This window comes from Lontra canadensis, unplaced genomic scaffold (assembly GCF_010015895.1).
Source record: "Lontra canadensis isolate GAN:19392208 unplaced genomic scaffold, GSC_riverotter_1.0 scaffold30, whole genome shotgun sequence".
Lineage (NCBI taxonomy): Eukaryota > Metazoa > Chordata > Mammalia > Carnivora > Mustelidae > Lontra > Lontra canadensis.
Window position 1 is genome coordinate 8,238,758 of NW_022631024.1, and position 20,066 is coordinate 8,258,823.

Sequence of the window (20,066 nt, forward strand, 5' to 3'; positions counted from 1 at the left end):
CAGCTGAGCTTCTTGCAGAGGGTAAGGAACATAAAATTGGTGGTGGAAGAAAGAAGTGATCAATATGAACTTGACCTTAGAACTGGCTACAGTGGGGTGCCTGGGTGGCTCAGTGGGTTAAAGCCTCTGCCTTCAGCTCAGGTCATGATCCCAGGGTCCTGGGATCGAGCCTGGCATCGGGCTCTCTGCTCAGCAGGAAGCCTGTTTCCTCCTCTCTCTGCCTGTTTCTCTGCCTACTTGTGATCTCTGTCTGTCAAATGAATAAATAAAATCTTAAAAAACTGGCTACAGAAATGAGGATTATAGCAGGCATGTGTATTTATATTATAAATGTAAGTATGTGTGTGTGTATATATATATATATATCTTTTTATATGTTAACTAATTATTTTCCCTTTTTCCTTCTCCTCCTGCTTTTTTTTTTTTCCTTAAGGAGGAATGTTAGTTATTCTTTTCTTTACAATTTAGATCAGAGTTCACCAAACTGAAGAACCACATATAGTCCCGAGGGAGAGGATCTCATGTCATCTTGGGTTCCTGGACACGATGAGGGAAACAATGTTGGGTGTTACTTTGTGTTTCACTCTTTTGGGGAGAAAGTGGTTGTTTATGCAAAAGTTGATTAAATTCTGCAAGGTAGAAACATGAAATTGTTTTACAGGAGTTAAGCATGGGTGGAAGAAGTATGGGTGCTTTGTGACAAAATGGGTGAACTGTGGTAGACATTTGTCTGTTTCCTGTCAGATTCCTCCCATCTTTTCTGTGCTTTGCTCACTATGGCAGCGACCTACATCTCCCAGACGCCCTTGCGTCTAACAATGGATAGCACTGGACAGTAGAAAACAGGCAGACAGGATAGGAGAAGGAGAAAAGTCTGTATGTTTCTCTCTTGTCTTTAGGTGACATCTTTAACAGTGACTGGGACTCCTCTCTTTATTGTCCCCACTCGTGTCTGGCAACTCATGCTAGGTTCTAGCTCTTTCTGGACATTCTACAATTTTTCCATCAGCCTTAGGACTGTTACTCTTCATTTAAAAGAAAAAATTATGGGTTGCTCCACTCTCTTGCATACTCCTCTGGTCTGTTATTACCTCTTTTATATGTCTAGTTCTCTGCGCTAAATCCCCACTGTTTAAAATACCAAGAAGAGTAGTATCTGTTTTCCTAACTGGACTCTGACTAGTGATAAAATCTGTGTGTATGCATGTATGTGCACATGTGTGTGGTATAAATCAATTTGTGTAACTATGTATAACACCTGTCACTATGTAAACATGTGAGCATGTGACTGTGTGTGTGTGTGTATTCATGTGGTAGGTATGTAATGCCTATAAAAAGACTATTGAAGGGTAGGTTTTCAAAGGGAGAATAAAGGGAGGGCTTTCCATTTTCTCTGTATCTTGTTTATTTTCAGTTAGTTTTTTACAACAAACAACTTTGTAGTTTTAAAACTAAAAATTCAAAAAATCTTTGAATGACTCAAGGTTTCCTAAGTAATGATCTGTCCATCTGGTGGCGACTTTAAAATCTTTAATGTTGTACTTAGAGGGAATATTACTATTCTTGCATTGACTTCTTATCCACACCTCTAGACAATCCCCTTTCTTAAGCAATAGGAGAAGTGTGTATCTGCATGGATCAACAAAAATATTTCAGGTTTGATTTTCTGGTGAGAGATTCTATTTTGTTCAATGTGGTCCAACAAATAGTATTTCCTCAACACTCACACAGGATACGAAGTCACTGTATCTCCTTCCGATGTCAGTATGTCCATTCTGCAACTGCTATGTCCACTCTTATACAATCCGAAATGAATATGAGGAAAGTATGAGTATACTGTATGGGTGGCCTTGCCATTTTTGTTAGTGAATTTTTTTTTAGTGCTAAAATTTATCAAGTGCTAATTTCCTCAGGAATAAGACATGATGATGCTCTTAACTTCAGCAACCTGAAGGAAGTGCTATCTAATTACACTGTGACCCTAAGATTTTTATAATCCTTTTTAGCCCAGTAGAATTTGATGTTGTGAATAAAAGGAACATCCATTTTAGAAAAAGCCCAGCAATATTCCGGTGATAAGACTTTAGTGGGTTTGTGGAGAAAGAAATACTTGTTTAAGTGACTTTCATCATGCCAGACTGCTTCAATGCTGTTTTTCTTGTCGGTCATGATTCCTTTTAAGCACTCCCTGGCAATATTGAGAACTTGAATGGGCGTGCCACCAAATACAGCAGCATGGTAATAAAAATCTCCCATACCAAAAGGTATATATGCTTCTGATAACTTACTTCTTTCATATGGCACTCCTGTAAGTTCTTCCTTGTACCAGTAAGCATGTAACTGAGCTACTGACTCCCCCAGAGTCTCCAATCCATACTTCCTGATGAAAACTTGATCCACATCCATGCAGAAGAGAAAATCAACTTCATATTGGATATGGTCTTCAACGTGTTCACTGATAGCCTTCATGCTCATCATACTGATATCTTGCCATCGCTTCTTTCACTTGATTTCAAATACTTTGATCGAACGGAGGCAACTCAACTGTATCCAAGGCATTCTGGAGAAGTCATCTATCAGGACATAAATTATGACTTTATGGCCAACCATGAAAAACTTATCTGCAGAGAACATAAATTTCTTCAAATAGTGGTCAATGTATCTGTGAAGCAAATAAGAAATGTCTGAGTTCATTGTCTTACATTTTGGTGAAACACGTACTACTTTAATTATCCTGGCTGTAGTTTGTCCAAACATGCTAGTAAGCAAACCAAATATTAGAAGTACTTCTTGAGTTGTAGTTAAGTGGTGTAAAAGCAAGTGAAGTCATCTGCTTTTCCTCTCCCTGACGGGGTTCTGCGAATTATAGGAAAGAAGAGGACTTCCTCATGAGGGGGAATGAAACTTGGTGAGGTCAGGAAACAGCATCGAGCCCAGGGCAAGATGACAGCCAGAGCCTTCAGGGTGATCAGAGGAGAGGGAATTTGCTTTTCAGGTTGTAGGCAAGAAGGTCTTGAGGCATTGCAAGAATAGCAATTGATGTCTGCGGATTGCTTTATGAGGAGTCAGTTACGCAGAAAAGGTCACAGGTAGCCTGGTCAGCTACTGCTATCTTCACTGTCTCTCTTGTTTTGCCTCATGGTCTTTAATATAACGCTAAGTTTGCAGGATTAGAAAACAAAACTTTCTCATTTCTTGTCCCTCCAAACAGTGAAACTTATCAGAACCTGATAGGTGTCCTGAGGTAACTTAAAAAAAGGATGGGCAATCATACACGCCTCAGCCTCAAATAATGTTTATATAATCCTTAAAAATAAGTTCTGAATATTGACCTAAGTTTTAAGAAACATAGTGGATGGAATCAGGAGAAAACTTTCTAGTTTGGATTATCTAAAATATCTAAATAATTAAAGCAAGATAAATTATGAAAAATATCACTTGAAATAGTCTGTTGAGTTGGAAACTAACAACTCAAGTGCAAAGAAATACAATTTATCCACATTTTTTATGGTTCGTGCTTTGGCGTTACGTTTCAGAAATCGTTTCCTGCCCAAAGTAGTGAAAATATGCTCCTATGTTTTCCTCTAGTTGCTTTATTGTTTTAACTTTCATATTAAGTTGGTTATCCATGGGAATGAATTTTTGTGTATGACATACTATAGGGCTGTTTTTGTTGTTCTCGGCCTTTAATAGTAATCCTATTCACCAGGAATACCTGGGACTCACCAGAGCCCTGCTACTTGTGGCACGACCCCCCACAGACATTTCCCCTACAGAGCCAATGTTGGCTGGACCAGTCCTAGTGGTTCTTATTACACTTGCAAGATGCATCTCAGGAACAACTACCAGAGAACTTTGAAAAAATGAGATTTATTACTCACAAGCGCTGGAGGGTACAGGATAAATACAGGGTCACAGAGTGAGGTCCTACGTAGGGAGAGAGAAGGGGGTACCTTGGAGGTTCCACCTTTTTTGGGGTCGGGTGTGAGGTGCCTGGGGTTTCACAATTTAAAACCTAGTAGCAAGAATGAAAGCACAGGAAGGAAAACGCAGGGTCACTCAAGTGGTCGGTTTTGTAGGTTACCCAGGCCTCTCTTTAAAAGGGGAATTTCATGGGAGGGGTGGCCTGGCTCTTTACCTAGTTGTCTAGCTAGTGACCACGTCAAGACTGGCAATAGGTTTATCTAAGTTGGATATCTTTGACATGGATGTCTCAGTGATCAAAAGCTTAATGGCAGGGCGCCTGGGTGGCTCAGTGGGTTAAGCTGCTGCCTTCGGCTCAGGTCATGATCTCAGGGTCCTGGGATCGAGTCCCGCATCGGGCTCTCTGCTCAGCAAGGAGCCTGCTTCCCTCTCTCTCTCTCTCTCTCTCTCTCTCTCTCTGCCTGCCTCTCCATCTACTTGTGATCTCTCTGTCAAATAAATAAATAAAATCTTTAAAAAAAAAAAAAAAGCTTAATGGCAGGCATTTACAAGAAAAAAAGTTTATTGTCAAGCACTCTCACTATAATGGCAAACTTTGTTTTTTTAAGTTTTAAAAAACTTTCTATTTTGGAATGGTGTTAGATTTATAAAACAGGTGCAAACATATTATAGAGAGTTCCCGTATGTGCTCTACCCACCTACCCCTACCGATAATATAACCGTGGTACATTTATCAAAACTAGGAAATTATCAGTGGTTAAATACTATAACTAAGCCACAGATTTTATTTTGATTTCACCAGTTTTTCCCCTAAATGGCCTTTCTAGTTTCTAGGCTCCAATCCAGAATACATATTGCATTTCGTCACGATGTCACCTTAGGCTCCTCCAGCCGGTCTCAGTTTCTCTCCAGTTTGGGTCTTTCTGATGTTTTCTTAGGTAAAGTTAATTTTTAATACAGTCACATTTATCAACCTTTTTCTTTATGATTAGTATTTTCTGTATCTTGATTAAGAACTCCTTTCTTGTCTTGATTTCACTAAGATACACTATGGTTTTCCCGTTCGGTCTTCAAGCTCCCTGGCAAGTTTGTATACACTTGCCATACATACATGCCACAGAGGTACAATTGTGGTGTTCTTGTTCTGACATCACCTTTCTCCAGCCTCATTGTGGAAGTCTTTCCCTACAGATCCACAATGTCATAGCCATAGCCAGAGTCTTTCACTTCTGCATGGGTGTGTATGTCTTATTATTTTGGCTTATTTGTTCATCCCTGTCGCAAATATTCATGTCTAAATGCTCCATATAGATACTTGTTTTTTTAAAGATTTTATTTATTTATTTGACGGAGAGAGACACAGTGAGAGAGGGAATAAGCAGGGGGAGTGGGAGAGGGAGAAGCAGGCCTCCTGCCAAGCAGGGAGCCTGATGCAGGACTCCATCCCAGGACTCTGGGATCATGACCTGAGCTGAAGGCAGATGCCCAACGACTGAGCCACTCAGGTGGCCCAAATATAGATACTTTCAATCTATCCTGTTTTCAGTCCTACCTATACTCCTATTTTCAGAGGCACTTGATGCCATTAATAACTGAGATTCTCAGTGGTTCTTTAACACACACGAAAGAGTTTTTATGATAAAGTTAATGAGGATTTGGTTTCGGTGCCCCTTCATTTGCACAGGACTCTTTAAGACTCAGTGTGTTCTACCAAAGGAGGGTGGGAAGGAAGAAGAAACTCCATTTATGTCCTGAAAGTAGGAGCATTGCCCTGGCATGGGGTCACTCGTGCCCTCTTACAGATCCTGGAGCAGCACTGGAGACAGATCAGAATAGATTTGGGAAGGAGGTGCACAGGAGCTTCTTCTGTAAGGATTCCTCCCTCCCTCCTTCCCTCCTTCCCACCTTTCCTTCTTCTTTCCTTCTGTTTTCTTTTTTAAGATTGTATTTATTTATTTGAAAGAGAGAGAGTGAGTGAGAGAGAGAGCACAATTTGGTGGAGGAGTAGAGGGAGGGGGAGAAGCAGGCTCCCCACTGAGCAGGGAGACTGATGTGGGGCTTGATACCAGATTTCAGGATCATGACCTAAGCCAAAGGCAGGCACTTAACCAACTGAGCCACCCAGGAACCCCTGTGTTATTTTCTTTTTAAATATAAATTACTATCAGGGGTGCCTGGCTGGCTTAGTCAGAAGAGCATGCGACTCTTGATCTTGGGGTTGTGAGCTCAAGCTTCACATTGGGTATAGAGATTACTAAAAAAAAAAAAAAAAAAAACCAAAAACTTATAAAATAGGTCTATTTAAAAAAAGAATAAATTACTATTAATATTTAATAATGAGTTACTATAAAGCTGATAAAATTAGAAATTTTATTTATTTATTTTTATTTATTTTATTATTATGTTCAGTTAGCCAAAATAAACATCATTAGTTTTTGATATAGTGTTCAATGATTCATAAGTTGCATATAACACAGATGCTCATCACAACATGTGCCCTCCTTAACTCAGAACTCTCTCAAAATGGAAAAATGGGTAAGTAGAGGGAAATCCTTGAAAATGTTTTAAAAAGGAACAAGCCCCTGCCACCTGAGGCAAGAAATTACAGTTGGAATAAACACTGGATGTGCTGAAAGCCTGGGAAGAAAAGTTTGGAAGAGAGTTCTTTGAAAAGTAAAGCCTCTGACAAGATCCTATGTATAATGAAGAATTAGGAAATCCATGCACATGTACAGAGCAGATTACATGCTCAGAAAAGATCTCTGAAGATCCTAAGCTTTCACCTCTGGATGATATTTGGACTCAGTAAAAACAGGAAGTAAGGCTAAGGTAGAGTTGTAAATAGCTGGGCTGTGTTGAAGGAGGACCCAAACACAGAACCAATCCTCAAGGACTGTGTAAGAGAGTTCATTTCTTCCTTCTTCTTCTTTTCTTTTCTCTCCTCTTTTCTTTTCTTCTTCCCCCTTCTTCTCTTCCTCCTTTTCTTCATCTTCTCCTTCTCTAAGAGCCCTCCAACCACCACCATCACCACCACTCTGGCTCTAGTCATTTAAGAACATCTCTGTCAAACCACTAGCTGACCACAAACCAAAGGAACAGAGACCTCCCAGACCAAATATGACAAAGAATACAGTCTTTAAAAATAGTTTGGAAAAGTCACTAAAAAGACAAACAACTACAATTCACAGTAAGCAAGAACAGCTCTAGGAGGTAAGAGAATCTGACTTCCAAAGTGATCACATTATAATATACAAAATGCTTAGTTTTCAACTAAAAATTATGAGGCATGCAAAGAAACAAGAATGTATGGTCCATTCATAGGGGAAAAAATTGACAAAAACTGGGGAATTGACAAAAACTAGGGAAGTACAGATATTGGACTTACTAGAACCAGACTTTAAACCAACTATTTTAAATGTGCTGAAAGAACCAAAGAAAACTATGGACAAAGAACTAAAGGAAACCAGGAAAGCAACAGCTTAACAAATAGAGAATGTAAATAAAGAGATAGAAATGATAAAGGGAGCCAAATAGAAATTCTGGAGCTGAGAAGTATAATAGTTAAAAAACAAAAACAAAAACAAAAAAACCCACCAAACTTGTCATAAGATTTCAGCAGTGGATTTGAACAGGCAGAAGAAAGAATCAGATACACATAGAACATTTTAACCAACAACAGAATATATATTCTTCTCAAATACACATGGAACATTTTCAGGATGATTATATAGTAAGCCATAAAGCAAATCTCAATAAATTTAAGATGGCTGGAAACATGCAAACTATCTTTTTCATTGACAATGGAATGAAATCAATAACAAGAAAATTTGGAAAGTTCACAAGTCTGTGGAAATTGAACAACACACTCTTAAACAACCAATGGGCCAAAGGAAAAAAAAAAAACACAAAAAGGAATTAAAAAATACAATGAGATGAATAAAAATGAAAATATGACATACCGAACCTTACAGGATGCAGTGAAAAGCAATACTCAGAAGGAAATGCATAGCTGTAAACATCTATATTAAAAAAGAAGAAAGATATCCTATAATAACCTAACCTTAAGGAACTAGAAAAAAAACAGCAAACTAAACCCAAAACAAGCAGAAGGAAGAAATAATAAAGACTGAAGAAGAGACAACTGACCAAGAAGAAGAGAAAAAAATGAGAATTAATGAAGCCAAAAGTTAGTTCTTTTTTTTTTTAAGATTTTATTTATTTATTTGACAGAGAGAGAAATCACAAGTAGGCAGAGAGGCAGGCAGAGAGAGGGGGAAGCAGGCTCCCCGCTGAGCAGAGAGCCCGATGCGGGGCTCGATCCCAGGAACCTGAGATCATGACCCGAGCCGAAGGCAGAGGCTTAACCCACTGAGCCACCCAGGTGCCCCCAAAAGTTAGTTCTTTAAAAAGATCAACAAAATTGACAAATCTTTTTTTTAAGATTTTATTTATTTGTCAGAGAGAGAGAGAACACCCAAGCAGGGGGAGCAGCAGGCAGAAGGAGAGGCGGATAGAGGGAGAAGCAGGCTTCCCGCTGAGCAAGGAGACCCCGATGGGGGGGAAGCAGAGGGAGTTGAATTTTATCAGCATGTTATTTGGAATCTGTGTAAATGAATATATGGTTTTCTCCTTTGTTCAATTGTTGGTTTGAATCATCATCCCGAGTACAAGGATATGCCTTACTTGTCTCGTTAGTGGGATCCTGCGCCAGTTACTAAGCTAGCATCTTTCATAACTGAACCCACCACACTATACTTGGCTTTATTGTCCTGGGCTGGGACTCTGCAAACCGCATTTCTGCTTTGCCAGTGGGCACCCTGGGCGGCTCTGTTAACAGAGGTCACTGGAGAAAAATTACAGGCCTGGAGGAAGAAGGAACTTACTCTTTCCTGTTTCCAGTGAGCTCCTTGCCTACCTCCTGTTCCCTCAAATCTCACACCCCCATATCAGCAGTTCCTTCCCAGACCAGCAGTTGAATCCAGATTTCAGATTTTCCAACACTTAAAAACCCAGCCTCACAGTGCCCTTCCCTAGAAGGCTGATTCCCTGTCCCAAGAGGCCTATCAGGAGCTGAGAGATATCAGCATCAGTGGAGTGCATAAAAGTTTAAGCTCAAGTTACCTAGTTAACAACTTTATACTCATTAACAATTCTTTGTATTAAATTCCCAGTTAAAATAATTCTGGTGCTTTCTGTGTCCTGATTAGATTTGAAAAAAGGAGAGTCACAGACCATTATCCAATCATGATCTTAACTGGACATCTCCTTGCAAAGTTTTAATTAGGATAAGTCTGGAAATGCTGCAGCACCAGGGAGAAAAACAGGAGGGTGTAGTAAGAAGAGGAAGTCAGAGAGGCCAGAGGAAAGCTGCCGTATTAAAGTGAGAAGTGTGCAGATGGCCCACCTATCTGATTCGGGCTTTGGTTCCCTCCTTGGTGAAATGAGGAGAATCAACCAAAAGATCTTAGATACACTCTTCACACTTTGACCTGACATAATTTTAAGGCCTTTGGGTTTCTGTCATTCTACATTCTCATTTATGGAGAATGTGGGCCCTAACATCCATTCCCAATGCATCTTGGTCACTGCTTATTTTTTTAAAACGTAATCAAAGATCCACCTGCCATCTAACGGTTAGAATGCCATTTGTAGTATTGTTGCCATCTGTTAACTTCTGAATGATCTATGGATCAATCTCACATGTGTTTGATTTGGAATTCTTACCTGGGAGAAAACCAGTCTGATAGCTTTAATTCTTTTGACTGAGTATCCACAGACCTATCAGGAGGAATAATGCAAAGAATCACACTGTATCTATTTGAGTTTGTGGTAACTGAGTGTCTTCCAAATCATGGACTATGTTATAATCCGACATAAAGTGCAAGATAAGCGTGCAGCAGTACAAAAAGCAATGATCGACTTTGATGGGAGTGGCAGGGAAAATCATGATTTCTTATCTTGACTTGAGTCTCTGGGCTGCCCAGAAACCTTTATGTGTTTCCACAATGCTCATTCTCCTTCTTTTCATTGATAGAGAAATACCCATCATCACATAAAAGCTCCCTCATTCTTCTGCTACCTTGCCTCCAAATTTATCTTGAGCACTGATTTCCCCCCACCTTTTATTGCAATAAAAATGTAACCTTACTTTCTGGCCTTAAATATCCTATCTGCTCAGGAGTCTTGGTTTGAAGGGTTTCTCCTCGGCTTTCTATTCGATCAGTTGACGTGCGTGCAGGCATTTCCCTGTGGCTTCAGACTTGTTTGTGCATCTTGACCTCTCCCAGGAACTGAAGACCCAGACATCAAATTGTGTTCTGGAGTCTTCTACTTGAGTTTGCACTGACGCCACTAGATGATGTTTGATGTGAAAATCATCCTGTCTTCCCCAAAGTAGGTCCCTTTCATATGTTGCCTTATCACTTAGATTGACAAAGCAGAAGTTATGAGCAATGTTCTACACTCAGAGCACCCCTAAATCCTGACCTCAAGTCCATCATTAACCCCTACTGGCTGTACCTCCAAAACATCTCTCAAATCCATCCCCTATCTTCATCCTCTGCCACCACATGACTTGAGATCACCATCATCTGTCGGGGCTACGGTAGTAGCCTTCTAATTGGTCTCACTGTTTGTACATTTTCAACAAGACTTTGTAGTATGAAAAATGTCAAAGGTCCACAAACTGAAAGAGAAGAATATAATGAACCCCCATATTCCCATCCCCCATAATTAACACTGTGATTCCTTCTCTACCTGTCCTTGCACTGGCCTTTTTCAACCCATTCTCCATATGTCCACTGTACTTCCACTGTCATGTTTCTGAAGCTCCACTGTTCTATTTAATAGGGTTCATTGGCTTCCCATTGTCCTAAGGATCACACCTACATTCCTTAAATGGCCATGACATTTTGAGTGATCTGACCCTTCACACTGTTCCAGCCACATCTCCTACCCAGCCCCACAATGATAACTTTCCATACTCACTTGCCCCTTTAAATTTCCTTAAACATGCCACAACTTAAACCAGCTAATTCCTACATAGCCTTTAGGTCTTGTGTTAAATATCCCTACCTAAGAGATGTATTGCTAGATAAAGTTAGCTTTCCTTCATTAATAGCTAATACTTATGGAATACTTTCCTAAGTATTATCTAATTTAATCCACCCCTATGAGATAGGTATTTTTGTCATTTTTATTATCCTCATTTTACAAGATAAGGAAACTGAGACACAAAGAGTTTTTATTATCTTGTCCAGATGCACAGCAGGTGGAAAGACAAACAGTTGGGCCCGAGTCCTTACTTCCTCCTTCCTATACACTCTAATGGCACCCTGGCTAGCCTATCATTGGAGAGTTGATCCTGGACTGAGTTCAGGAGGGGATTGGGCAGCTGTGGAGCTGAGTTGTATGTCATGAGTGAATACCACAGTGTCCAGGGTGTGACTAAGACAAGGCCTTCTACACAGGCACCTGCCTCATTGACAGCAAAGCCTTTGGATACCAAGCATTAGTGTGTTAAGGCCATATGTGTAAGGTCTGATGCTAAGGAGAGCTGATATTAATGATAGAGTGATTATTAGATTGTATTGCATTGTGTACATTTTACCAGAAAATATGTTAAATCATTCTTTCTCCCAGCCTCTTCTGCATGTTCCCACCTTTGTCTAGGGGTTTTCCTCTTGTTTTCAGGTAGTTGAGAGTTACTGCCCCCTGTTAGCCATGGCTCTATAGAGGGGAAACACCCTGCTGATGAAAACCATCTTACTGTATTATTTTCATGCACAGAGCAGCTCACCCAGATATGGAGTCACTGTCCTGGTGAGAACATTGTGCACCATAGAACCACCAGAGAAATAAAGCTCTTAGACACAGTAAGCATCAGAAAGAAAGTTCCTTTTACTTCACTATGTGGGTTCCCATGACTCTAGGGAGAAACTGAAGAACATACTATGATTTGGGGTCTTGTGCAATTTTTAGGGAAGTTTTCCTCTCTGCTCATGTTCTGATAGTATGATTTTGTAGGTGGCCTATGGTTAATAACAATCTCCCAAGTCTTCTAACCAAAACTTTATTCCTATGTGATTTCCCAGAGCTTTAAAAGACCCAGAATTCCTGGAAGCTGGGTTCTGGCTCCATCACACATTTCCCCTAACCAGTTCTCACTCCTAGTACACCTAGTCCTCTGACCTTATATGAGCATCTCCAACATATGTTTGCAAAGTTATTTTGGTTTACCCTGCCTTCAGGAGCCAAGGACTTGCAGGTACCCCACTGTCCTCCGACAGGTTTTGTCCTCAAAGAAGAGGTCATAGAGCATTTGTAAATAAGGCTTACCGGCACTGGTATATCTGCTGTAGTTTCTTTGTGCTTAGGATAAACAAAAAGCATTATATTACTTTTAAACTTATATAAAGGGTTTCCATATTTAATTTTTAAAAATATTTTATTTATTTATTTGAGAGAGAGAGAGAGAGAGCAGAGGGAGAGTGAGAGGAAGAAGCTCAGCAGAGAGCCCAGTGTGGGGCTTGATTGGAGGACCTTAAGATCATGACTTGAGTCAAAGGCAGATGCTTAACAGACTGAGCCACCCAGGCACCCCGGGTTTCCACGTTTAAGATGACTAGTTATACTCCATCAATCCATGCATTTTGTTACCTAATATTGCCAAATATTCAATGAACACGTAATATTATGGACAGAATATTTTTGTCCCCTCAAATCTGTATATTGAAATCCTAACCCCCAGTATGATGGCATTAGGAGGAGGGACCTTTGGGACATGATTAGGTAATGAGGTTGGAGTACCCCATGAATGAGATGAGTAGCCTTGCAAAAGTGATACCAGAAGACTCCCTTGTCCCTTCCGCCATGTGAAGACACAGGGAGAAGGCAGCTGTCTATGGACCAGGACACCAAGTCCTCCAGCACCTTGATCTTGGACCTCTCAGCCTCCAGAACTGTGAGAAATAAATGTCTGTTGCTGATAAGCCACCCAGGGTGTGGTATTCCATTATAGCAACTCAAATGGACTAAGACACATGCTATGTGCCAAGTACATTATTGGTTGTAGAGAAATAGTAGTGACTGCAGTTAAGGACTTCATATGCTGGATCTTAAAGAAAGGAAACCTAATTCTTTGAGCTAGAAATGAAAGAAGAGCTAACTTAATGTCATTGAAACAATGGAATTTGCTAATTACCATGAAATCTTTCTACTTGTGTAAATATATGGAGGGCAGATACCATACATAGTGCCCAAAGTCACCAATATCAGGGATGTTTCTTAAAGGCGCCACCTATTTAAAAATGACAGTTTCTCTAACATTTGCCAACTGCCATAATTACATGGTCACTGTCTTGGTAGCTTAACATTGCTTCTCCTCACACATATGAGCCTACAAAAATTACATTAGCTTTGATCACATTAGAAGCAAAGAATTTTTATGCTGAAGGATGTGTTTATGCTGATATATTTGAATGCCATTTGGATATTTTGGGGTATATTGGGGTATATATATATTGGGTTGATACATTTGGATGCTGATTTATTCAGGGGGTTAGCTTAGTTTGTCATCTTTCTGACAAACTAGATCCTTACCAAACCCCAGAATAAAATATCCATTAATTTTTATTTATTTATTTTTAAAGATTTTATTTATTTATTTGAGAGAGAGAAACACAGTGAGAGAGGGAACACAAGCAGTGGGAGTGGGAGAGAGAGAAGCAGGCCTCCCGCCAAGGAGGGAGCCCGATGCGGGGCTTGATCCCAGGGCCCTGAGATCATGACCCCAGCCGAAGGCAGACATTTAACAACTGAGCCACCCAGGTGCCCAAAATATTCATTAATTTTTAAAAAATTACCTGAAATGATACCATCTGTGCAAAGCCCATAGAAACAATAAAAGTAATAACAACTGAATTATTTTTCTTCCATACTTCATCCTTTCCTGAGAGGAAAAAGAAACAGAAGTAGGTTAAATACAGAACAATGTATACAGAATAAGATGTGTTGAATTGTGATTCTCCATGACTTAAACCAGCTGATTTCATAGATATTGGCTAGGGTTTGAGGCACATCCAGTCCTTGGATGTCTCTCTATATGAAAATAGAGTTGAGTCTTGTGGAGACACTTTTTGTGGGAGCTAGCTGCCCAAAGTCTTGGGACGTTAGCTGGTCTAAGCTGACCTTGATGCAAGAGGTTTTATAACCTTCATTTGTCATTTCTAGAGTGCCCAGGGCTTTTCCTACAGAAAATAAAATACAAATGCCACTTCCCAGCCTACCTCACAGAGTGAGATGTCAGAGAAAAGAGATAATTGTGAAAATACTTACTTGGACTCTAAGAGGCATATAATTATGAAGGAACTTATTTTTAATGAATTAATATTATGAAGTTGGTCATTTCAAGACAGGTGATAGGAACAATAACAACATAAAATAGATGCTCTTTCTTAAAACTAACTGAATATAAAATTGAGTCCAAGAATGGGCTAAAGACTTACCTATAATTTTTATATTATTTGTTCATTGACCTGGGAATTTTAGCCAGGAAGTTTATGAAGCTCCTTTGTAATATTCAGTCTATGCACTTATGAAATTGTGCGCAGAAACGAAATTGAAGGTGGCTCAGTCTGATTGAAATTAAGGACAAACTCTTACCTTTTATTTTCCTAAGATCACATAGGAATTTTATATAGTTTCTTCCTTAGAGACTTAACATTTAGGGTATGGTGGTTTGGGAAGACATGTGGAAAACCTCACGTGGGCAGACAGTTTTCAAGCAGGACGTTCTAAGACTTTTGAAAAATCATGAATCAGATAACTTCGTATTGGTTCTATGGCACTCCACAGTTTGCCTGTTGATGATTTCAGTCTTCTCAGAATGATGATGTCATCAGATTCTCTTTTGTTGATGGAAAAATTGGATACTTGAAATCATAATAATTCGTATGCCAGTAGCTTCTCTTTGTCATTACCAAGGGAGTAGATTTTGTCTCATTTAGAAAAAAAAGTAGGATCATTGAAGTTCTTTTCCTTACTTTGGTTTTGTTTTATAATACATTTTTTTAAAGAATTCATTTGTTTATTTGACAGAGATCACAAGTGGGCAGAGAGGCAGGCAGAGAGAGAGGGGGAAGCAGGCTCCCTGCTGAGCAGAGACCCTGATGCAGGGCTCGATCCCAGGACCCTGAGATCATGAGCTGAGCTGAAGGCAGAGGCTTAACCCACTGAGCCACCCAGGTGCCCCTATAATACATTTTTAATTGAAGTACAATTTGTATGAAGTAAAACACAAGCAATTTAACTGTATAGCTCATTGGGTTTTTTACACAGGTACATGTCTGTGTAAAACCACTTTAATTAAGATACAGGGCATCTCCATGACCCCAGTATCTTTTTTCTTGTGCCCCTTTGAGTCACTACCCTTGCCCATCCAGGAAATCAGTGTTCTGATTTCCATTACCATAGTGGAGTTGTTCCGGCTATAGAACTTCATATAAGTAGAATTGTATGGCATGTATTCGTTTTTTTTTTTTTTCCACTCAAGGTTTTGCAACTTACTTATGTTGTTGTGTGTATCTGACACATACCAAAAGTTAATTCAAAATGAATTATAGATGTAAGCATAAAAGCTAAAGCCACAGACTTTTAGAGAAAAATGTAGGAGGATATCTTTCTAGTCTGGGGATAGGTAAAGGTCCCTTAGAGGGTGACAGAAAACAACAACTAAAAAATGATAAATTATACTTTATTATAATTAGAAAACTTCTGCTCATCAAAAGACAACATTAAGAGATGTATAAATAAGTGATTACTGATCACCAGTGGTTTACAGTGACCTAAATAATACATACCATACATGATCCATACAGGAAATAAAATCTATACTAATATTAGAAGTTCTCTGTTGATCTCCATTCTTCCTAGGAGAAAAAATGGGGGGTGGTGAAGGAGGATAATGAAATTAAATTAATACAGAATTAGAATGTTTTGAGTCATAGGAAAGTAGATCATACCAGACTAATGCTCCCATAGATGACAATCATAAGTCTTGGAAGGGAAAATAAAATAAAAATTAAATAAAATGATTTGAAGACAAAAGAGATGGAACAAAACCAGACTGATCCTTGAAAGGAGGTAAGTGTATATGGTAAAATCTACATTTATACAACTTTTCATCTGAGGTTATCTCCCAATTCACAGAGTTGTGTGGCTAGAACTCACAGAGAAAGACTTGAGGGGTCAGAGGATGAAATTGCTAGATGTAAAGGAGCTTGAAAAGTAATATAGAAAATCCCAGAAAGGAAAACACAGAATGGGGTGCCCCAAAATCTGCACAGAAACTCTGACTTAACCCCTGGATGACAACTAAATTGTCCATGCATAGGAAAAACTAGGGAAACTAGGAAATAGCAACATCTGAAATTGGGCAATTTCCACCAATGCCCCCTGCAGGATAAATGGAATTTGGAATTTGAGTCCAGCCCAGTTAACTATCTGTCCAAACAAAAATCAACACTCTTTAGAGAAACTAACAGAATCCATAGTCTCTACCTGTTATCTATAATGTCAGGTATACATTTTGGAAAAGTTCCTAGACATGCAAAGAAACAGGAATATGTGACCCATAATGAAGAGAATGAAACCTCAATGTAAGTCAGATGCTGAAAGTGGTAAACAAGGACTTTAAAGCAACTCTTATAAAAATGGCTGAGGATTTAATGGAAAACTTGGTCAAAACAAATGAACAGAGGAAAGCTGTTTAAAAATGGACATTCTAGAATTTTGAAAGTACTGTATTTGAAGTAAGGATGTTAGCGGCTTATAAACAGACTGTATACTATAGAAGAAAATGTCAGTGAAATGAAAGATAGATCAATGTTAATCATCTTATGCCAAGAAGAGAGGAAATGAAAATCCATTTACATTTAAACTGCAATCAGGAGCCACCTTAGCCACCCACATGCTGAAGTTTCCACACTGTGTCATGATGACAGTGTCCCCAAGTTGGGGGCATTCCGGAGGAGGGGAAAGAGTGGGAAGCCCGGGGGTGCAGTGTCCTGTGGTTGGACAAATAAGTTGGTGAGGCATGAACAGGCATAATAATATTGAAAGTCTGTTTTAAAGCCCATCTACCCTCAGGAAGTGTTTGAGATGGCTGACTATTAAGAAGGTAAGGTTACAGTAAACAGGGAAACAACACAAGAATTTTTTTTTTTTTAAAAAGGGAATAGAAAGAAATATTTATTTAGTCACTTAGGTAGGTGTTTTCCATGACCTTGGACATCCTAGCCATAAGAATAAAGGTCTAACTTTTATGGAATTACTGTAAGGAGACACTTCTGTCATTTTGCTTTTTGTTTTCTATATACCTTAGGACCTTTTTTGGTTGTTGTTGCTCTTCATTTTCTCCATTACTGTCTTCTTTTATGTTTAGTTTATTTTTTGCAGTGAAATACTTAAATTCTTTTTGCATTTCCTTTTACGTATATTCTATAGCTCCTTTCTTTGTGGTTATCATGGGGATTACAGTGAACATACTGAAATTATAACACTTAAATTAGAATTGATACCATCTTAACTTCAATAACATACCAAAACTATGTTCCTTTACACCTCTGTCTCCATCCTTTGTGCTGGCTGATGTCACGAAATTGCATCTTTACACATGGTATGCCCCAAAACCATGAACTAGCAATTTTTTTAAATGCAGTAGCCTCTTTAAATATGTAGTAAACAAAATTTGAAGTTACAAACTGAAGTTATAATACTAGCTTTTAGACTAGTAAATTAAAAAGTGTATTAGTCTCTTAAGTAACATAGGAAACAAAAGCTAGAATTACAAACCATTGTTACAATACTAGTTTTTGTAATTGCCCATGTATTTACTTTTTTTTTTTAAAGATTTTATTTATTTATTTGACAGAGAGAGATCACAAGTAGGCAGAGAGGCAAGCAGAGAGAGAGGAGGAAGCAGGCTCCCTGCTGAGCAGAGAGCCCAATGTGGGTCTTGATCCCAGGACCCTGGGATCATGACCTGAGCTGAAGGCGGAGGCTTTAACCTACTGAGCCATGCAGGTGCCCCCATGTATTTACTTTTATTTTTCCATGCCGCTCTGAGTTACTATCTAGTGTCCTTTCATTTCACTCTGGAAGACTCCCTTCTGACTTCCAAAGTTTCTGACAAGAAATCTGCCAGTATCTTATGGAAGATCCCTCATATGTGATGAGTCATTTCTCTCTTGCTGTCCTCAAGATTCTCTTTATCTCTATTTTTCAAAAGTTTGATAACAATGTGTCTCAGTGCGCATCTTCAGTCCCTCTTTCCTGGAGCTGGTTGAACTACTTGGATGTTTACATTCATCTCTCTCGTCAAGCTTGGGATGTCTTCAGCATTATTTCTTCATATATTCTCCTTCTCTTCCCCTTCTGTGATGCCCCCAATGTGTATGTGCTCTGCTTGATGGTGCCCCACGTCTGTTAGGCTCTGTTCACTTTTCTTCAGTCTTTTTACTTTCTGTTCCTCAAACTCCGTATTTATTGTCATATATCTTCCAGGTTGCTGACTCTTCCTTTCACCTGCTCAAATCTGCCTTTGACTCCCTCTAATGAACTTTTCATTTCAGTTATTGTAGCTTGCAGCTCCAGAATCTCTTTTTGGTTTCTCTTTTGGTTTTTCTCTTTGATTGTTATTTCCACTTTGTTCGTACGTCATTTTCTTGACTTTACCCATGTCTTCTTTTGGTTCTTTGAGCACTGTTGACAGCTGCCTTTGTCTAGTACATCTGCCATCAGGACTTTTTCAGGAACAGTTTTCTGTTTATTTATTTTTCCTTTGCATGAGCCATACTTTTCTGTTTCGTTGTATGCCTTGTGAGTTTTTGTTGCTGTTGTTGTTGAAAACTGGACATTTAAATCTCATACTGTGATAACTCTGGAAGTCAATTATCTTTTTTCTCCAGGGTTAACTGTTTTTTGTTGTTGTTTTCATTTATTGTTTTGGCTTTTTTGATTGTCGTAAGCTGTCTCTGTGTCAAGAATCAGGATAAGGTATAAATTTAAGGCCTTCTGAGGTCTTTTCTGAGCCTATCCCTGGGCATGCATGATCACTTACTAATTTTCCCATTTATGTAGTCATTATGGAATCTTCCACTCTGGCTCCCAAAATAGGAAAAGAGAAAAATGAAAAGAGAGAAAAAGAGTGCTGGTCCTTTACATCCCTGGGCGGTCTCTTCAGCTGAAGGGGGAGGGTCTTGCAACACCTTGGGAAGAGCAACATCTACAGCCACCTGCCTCTGACTCATCTCTGTGATCTTAAGCTACGTTAGTGGTTGGAGCACAGATCCCTGATAAGCGGAGGACAGGGTCCCTTTTGCCCTTTCTGGGTCCCCCAAGATGCCAGGAACATGTGCACAACTGCCCGCCACATGGCTGGAGTGGAGAATGGGTGGCTGCTTCCATGCTAAGAGCTGAAATTGACCAAAGTTAACCTTAAGGTACCATCCAAGCCCTCCCTTGGAAGTTGCTCACCTTTGATAGACTCTGGAGTTCCAAAATAGTTAGATTCTGCAAGTGCAATCATTGTCTAGGCAGGGAGACAGATGCCTGGTGCTTCCAATTCCACAGTGTTCCTGGAACCCTCTCTACCTGGGAAGCTTTTAGAAGTCCTAATGCCTATCCAGTTCAATCAGAATCTGTGGGGTCAGAACCAGGCATCAGTATTAGCTCTCTAGGTAGTTCTAGGGTGCCGCCAAGTTTGAGAACCAGGGCTGTATACCCCCTACAACTAAGAGAGAGGTATAAGTCCTATGGGCTACTTTGGAATTTGGAGGCAGTGCCCCATACACGTTGATCCCATTTACCTGATAATATAAAAGCTTCAGTGGGATCCTGGACAGAGAAAGCTCTCCAGCTGGTTCAGCTTGCAGGCCTGTTGCCCTGACACATGACCAATCCTATCTTACATAGTTCAGAGAATCCACAGTAGAATGAAATGATGGATAGACTGCACCTAGCCCTGATGGGATACTTACAGCAGACTCAAGGAAATGCCTCTTGAGCAGATAACCATTGTTTCCTTCTTTTTTTTTTTTTTTAAAGATTTTATCCATTTATCTGATAGACGGAGATCACAAGCA

At 39.5% G+C, this 20,066-nt stretch overlaps 1 protein-coding gene across 1 annotated transcript; it reads right to left on the reverse strand.

Annotated features, from left to right (window-relative positions):
• Positions 1–1,561: 1,561 nt before the first annotated feature.
• Positions 1,562–14,791, reverse strand: LOC116872827 (N-acetyllactosaminide alpha-1,3-galactosyltransferase-like). Its single transcript, XM_032866350.1, is given in 5 exon segments — positions 1,562–2,758; positions 9,649–9,702; positions 12,262–12,294; positions 13,788–13,873; positions 14,587–14,791. Coding segments are annotated over 4 exon segments (957 nt in total). The 5' UTR covers positions 13,868–13,873; positions 14,587–14,791; the 3' UTR covers positions 1,562–1,968.
• Between the last annotated feature and the right edge of the window lie 5,275 nt (positions 14,792–20,066).